Raw genomic sequence first — 5,051 nt, forward strand, 5'->3', positions numbered from 1 at the left:
GGAGCCGTACTGGACATGCTGGAGAAATGTCCCGAGCACCAGAAGAAGGGAGGTTTTCCCGTCGTAGTTTTTGAGGGGCTGGATGCCACAGGTAAGAGACACGTGTGGTTGAAGAACCGCAGGTGAGAAGTTGGAAAGAGGGACCACTGTGGCTTTCAGCCAGGTGTAAGGCTTAAAAATTTGAAAAATCCTGGGAACCAGTGACAGATTTGAAAGAATTAGTAATTATAAGTAATAGCCTGTCTTCTTATGCTTGTAAAAGATCAGTCTTTGCTAATTTTCATTCAGTGGATGAACTCCTTATCTATGTAAGTGAAAGACTATGAAGAGTTCAGTATTGGAAATTAAATTTCTTGTGCAGATGATGAAACATGACTTTTACCAGAGAGTTTTCAAATAAGTGAACTAAAGTAGTGGTAGCCTGGAAAATGCAGGAGCATGTCTCAAAGAGAAATATTAGTTGTCTCTTAATAACTTTTTTTTCTGTATTTTCAGTTAAAGAGCACTGAAAATGCCCTCTAAAAAGGAAGTGTTGGGTGACAGCATTGCAAAATCCATGTGAAATGTGACCTAGAAGAGTACTGTGAATGGATATATAGAGAAATAGCCATTTAATGGATTTAATGCATTTAAAGGAGCGAAGATGGAAAGCTAGCAGGAGGGAGGGGAGGGAGGCTTTAAGAGTAGGAAATGGCATAATAATTCCTGGACCCAGGCTCATAATCGTTTTCCACTGAAAGCCTTATCAGAAGATACTCAGGTTACAGAATATGTATTCCAAGTGAACAGACAGGAGCATTTTCCAGCTTTTAAAACTCAGTTATATATGATATGTAATATAACAAATGTTTTCTTCTGTAAATGAAATGCAGGCAAAACCACGGTAACCCAGTCTGTCAAGGACACCCTGAATGGGATTCTGCTGAGGTCTCCACCAGCTTGCATCAGCCAGTGGAGGACAGTATTTGATGATAAGCCAGCACCCATTAAAAGAGCATTTTATGCTGCGGGCAACTACATTCTTGCTTCAGAAATAGCGAAAGCATCCACTCGGGCACCGGTGATCATAGACAGGTTTGTATATTTAAGAAGTCTTCTTATATCAGTACCATCATACAGTTCTTCAGTGTTGTCAACGATAGTCTCTGGGTTTCTTCTTTTTCCTTTTTATTGTTTTTGTTTATGTAATTTCTTGTTTTCACTAACTGCAGTGTTCAGTATTACTCTTAAGAAAGAAAGTCTAGATGCACTTCGAAACCCCTGGCTTGTTTCAGTAGACCTACTGAAACCTCCCATCACAGCACACATACACAGAAGTTGTTTGCATATGTGTGAATGATGTTTTTAACCAGCCTTCAAACCACTGAAATATATAAAATACAGTGCTTCATAGTCTTGGGAATGTTAAATGCAAGAGAAATGCATAACCGTTGATAAAGTGCATCTTCATTCACGTGTGGTTGAAGACTGCATGATCTCTACAAGATCTGTTGCTTGAGGTAGGGTGGGAACCACAAAAAAGGGACTCCGAGTATTGGATTTTGACAAAAAGTAACTTTTCTTTTGACCTGTCATTATATGAGAAGACTTTCTTTTGGTAGAAGAATCTCAAACACGCTTTGCTAATGTGTAGCTTCTGCCATATGCCTTAATTAATAATCCACAGTAATTTTGATTATTGCATTGCATATTGTCACTCTGTTAAGAAAAATATTGGTGGCACAGAATTGTTCTTTACAGTTCCCATCAAAATCATGGTGTCACCTACCTTGTCATTATCGCACTTGTCATTACATTGACACCTGTCTCCTATATTACTGAAGACTCAAGTGTCCTCTTTAAAATTTCCCTCTGTTCTGTATTTTCCTGACAGATACTGGCACAGCACAGCTGCCTACACAATTGCCACTGAAATAAATGGGAAAGTCCAGGATCTTCCACCAGTTTGTGATGATGTGTACCACTGGCCTGCGGATCTGCTTAAACCTGATCTTGTTCTTCTCCTAACTGTTGACCCTGAAGAGCGAATCCGGAGACTTCAGCATCGGGGGCTGGAGAAAACAAAGGAGGAAGCTGAGCTGGAAGATAACTCACTGTTTCGCCAAAGGTACGCTTTAATGAGGAATAAGAGGATGGTGGCAATCTTGGCTCCTGTGGGATCAGTAGCAAAATGTCCCAAGGATTCATGGCTGACACTTCTGGTTGAAAGTGTTTGAAGGCTGCAGGTGAAGAACTTCATTCTCCTGTGAAGGAGCTTTTATTTTGCTACTTGCTGCTTTTATTGTAGCAACTTTCTTCTTGAGGTCATGAAGGAGAGAGAGACCTAAAAATTCCAGAACTGGGAAGCAAGAAGTTGAAACACAAAACTTCCCAGAAAACTCTGGAATTGAACTCCAGATTAAGAGAACAAAGTTTAGATCACATCTTACAGATGTCTTTAGTTGTGCTGAGTGTCTCAGGTCCCAGTATAGGCAATAGGTTGAATGGAGCCCTCAAAGTGGTTCAGCTGACCACCCACTTGGAGCCCAGCAGTGTGCTCAGAAGTATCTAGAGACATTTGATATGATCTGAGACATCTGCATGAGGCTGGCAGATGTGATGTGGGCCCTTTCTGGACCAGCAACTGGAAGTTAAATGAGATAGTCCAAGGCATCTTAAGCGGTACTAGATACATATGCTTAGGTGATTGAATTGCACCCTAGGTATCCTGCTTCAGGGTGTGCTGAATTGCTGTCTATGCTCCACCAAAGGTATTGATTAGATCATCATTGTCTACAGTGGAAATTTAAATACCTAGTGCTTGTGTAGATACCTCAGTGTAGACACCTCGGTGTCGGTGTCCATATCTGTGAATTGCAAAGCTGAGATCTACCTTTAGGGTTTTAACATTTCTGGTGATGATACATCTTAAAAATAGCCATTGTGTGATTCTGACAGAAGCTCAGTGTGGACACACTGTTCATATAGTGGGACCTGCAGAGGGATGGGTTAGCTAAAGGAACATGCTGCCATTTGAGAATCTTCCATGTACCAGACTGTATTCAGTGCTAAACTGTAAAGTAAGAAATACTTTAATGCCATGCCATGTGAATATAGAGCTCTGGGAATCAGTGTCAAGGACACTATACACTTTGAGACTGGCATTGTAATGGTTACTAATAGTTTATTGCTCTATGCAGTATATTTCATTCTGCAGTTTGAACACTTTCTTCCAAGACTGATGACTAATGCCATTTCATACCCCTGCAATTTGTAGTTTCATTTCTCTTGCTTTGTTTTTAAATAGAGTGGAAGAGTCATACAGGAGGATGGTAAATCCTGCATGCCAAGAGGTTGATGCCAGCCCCTCCAAGGAAGAGGTTCTCAAGACAGTGCTAGAGCTAATTGAGAAACACTGCTTTGTGAAAGCAACTTCTGTGTAATAGCACTTCAAAGATACTTTTTATTGCTTCTACCCACAGAAGAACCTTCTCTTTTTTCTGATGACAGTAATCTCTGCAGGCTATCTGCTTCACGCACAGTTGCCTACTGTACTTTTCTGTGTAAGGCAGAACACTACTCTTACGTTACTCGTCTTTCTTAGTAAAGCCACAAACATACTATGGTCATGTACAAGGTACCTCAGAGTGCTCTCTGACACTGTGATATTTCAAGACGCTATCATGTTGCATCTTCATCACCAGGAGAACCTGTTTGCGCAGAATTCACTGGACTGCAGCAGGAGCATGAGGAGAGGATGAAATGTCATCCAGCAGCAAAACAATAAAATGATTGTAACATTGAGGATCGGGGAATCCAGTGGTCCAATGTTGTTTACTGGAATAGAGGATGAACAGCTGCTGCTGTGATGGGCATCCTGCAAAAAGTGTGATGTAAATGAGGGCAAACAAACATCTAGGCCTCTGAGCAATAAAGTCCAAGTCTGTCAATATATGCAAATGAAATATCATAGAATCATAGAATTCATTTCAATCATAAATGAAAATCATATCTATTCATTTCAGAGAGAAATAGGAGAATGCTGACTATTAGAAAGAGAGACTTGAGGAGAACCTGAAATTAAAAATATTTTATAAATGATTGCTAGAATACTTTTCTACAAACTATTATCTATATGCTATTAATAGCTTTGTTAACTTGAATTGGTGTTCTTTTGAGAGAATGTGAAATGAGAAACCACTGACAATCTGAGCAATTGGAATAATTGTACCTTTTCACTTTACCTTTTATTTCTCGTGTGGGTCTTTGCACATAGAACCACAGAATGGTTTGGATTGGAAGGGACCTTAAAGATCATCTAGTTCTAACCCCCCCTGCCATGGGTAGGGACACCTTCCACTAGACCAGGTTGGTCAAAGCCTCATCCAGCCTGGCCTTGAACACTTCCAGGGATGGGCCATCCACAGCTTCTCTGGGAAACCTGTTCCAGTGCCTCACCACCCTCTCTGTGAATAATTTCTTCCTGATATCCAATCTAAACCTCCCCACTTTCAATTTAATCCTGTTACCCCTTGTCCTGTCACTATAGGCCCTTGTAAAAAGTCCCCCCCCGCTTCCTTGTAGCCCCTTCAGGTACTGGAAGGCTGCAATAAGGTCTCCTCGGAGCCTTCTCTTCTCCAGGCTGAACAAGCCCAACTCTCTCAGCCTGTCCCCATAGCAGAGGGGCTCCAGCCCTCTGAGCATCTTTGTGGCCTCCTCTGGACTCTCTCCAACAGATCTATGACCTTCTTATGTTGGGGGCCCAGAGCTCCAGGTGGGGTCTCACAAGTCTGGAGTAGACAGACAGAATCCCCTCCCTCGACCTGCTGGCCACGCTTACTTTGATGCAGTCCAGGATACGGTTGGATTTCTGGGCTGCCAGCGCACACTGCCGGCTCATGTCCAGCTTTTCGTCCACCAGTACCCCCAAGTCCTTCTCCTCAGGGCTGCTCTCAACCCATTCTGTGCCCAGCTTGTACTTGTGCTTGGGATTGCCCCAACCCAGGTGCAGGACCTTGCACTTGGCCTTGTTGAACTTGATGAGATTATCATGGGCTCACCTCTCCAGCCTG

General features: G+C 42.2%; 1 protein-coding gene across 1 annotated transcript; it reads left to right on the forward strand.

Annotated features, from left to right (window-relative positions):
* Positions 1 to 6: 6 nt before the first annotated feature.
* CMPK2 (cytidine monophosphate (UMP-CMP) kinase 2, mitochondrial) lies at positions 7 to 3,422 on the forward strand (the record flags this gene model as incomplete). The annotated part of the gene is made up of 4 exons (XM_010159258.1): positions 7 to 91; positions 873 to 1,074; positions 1,874 to 2,107; positions 3,287 to 3,422. Coding segments are annotated over 4 exons (657 nt in total), but the record flags the coding sequence as incomplete, so codon positions are not given.
* Between the last annotated feature and the right edge of the window lie 1,629 nt (positions 3,423 to 5,051).

The sequence above is a fragment of the Eurypyga helias genome, unplaced genomic scaffold, assembly GCF_000690775.1.
Source record: "Eurypyga helias isolate BGI_N326 unplaced genomic scaffold, ASM69077v1 scaffold11289, whole genome shotgun sequence".
Taxonomy (NCBI): domain Eukaryota; kingdom Metazoa; phylum Chordata; class Aves; order Eurypygiformes; family Eurypygidae; genus Eurypyga; species Eurypyga helias.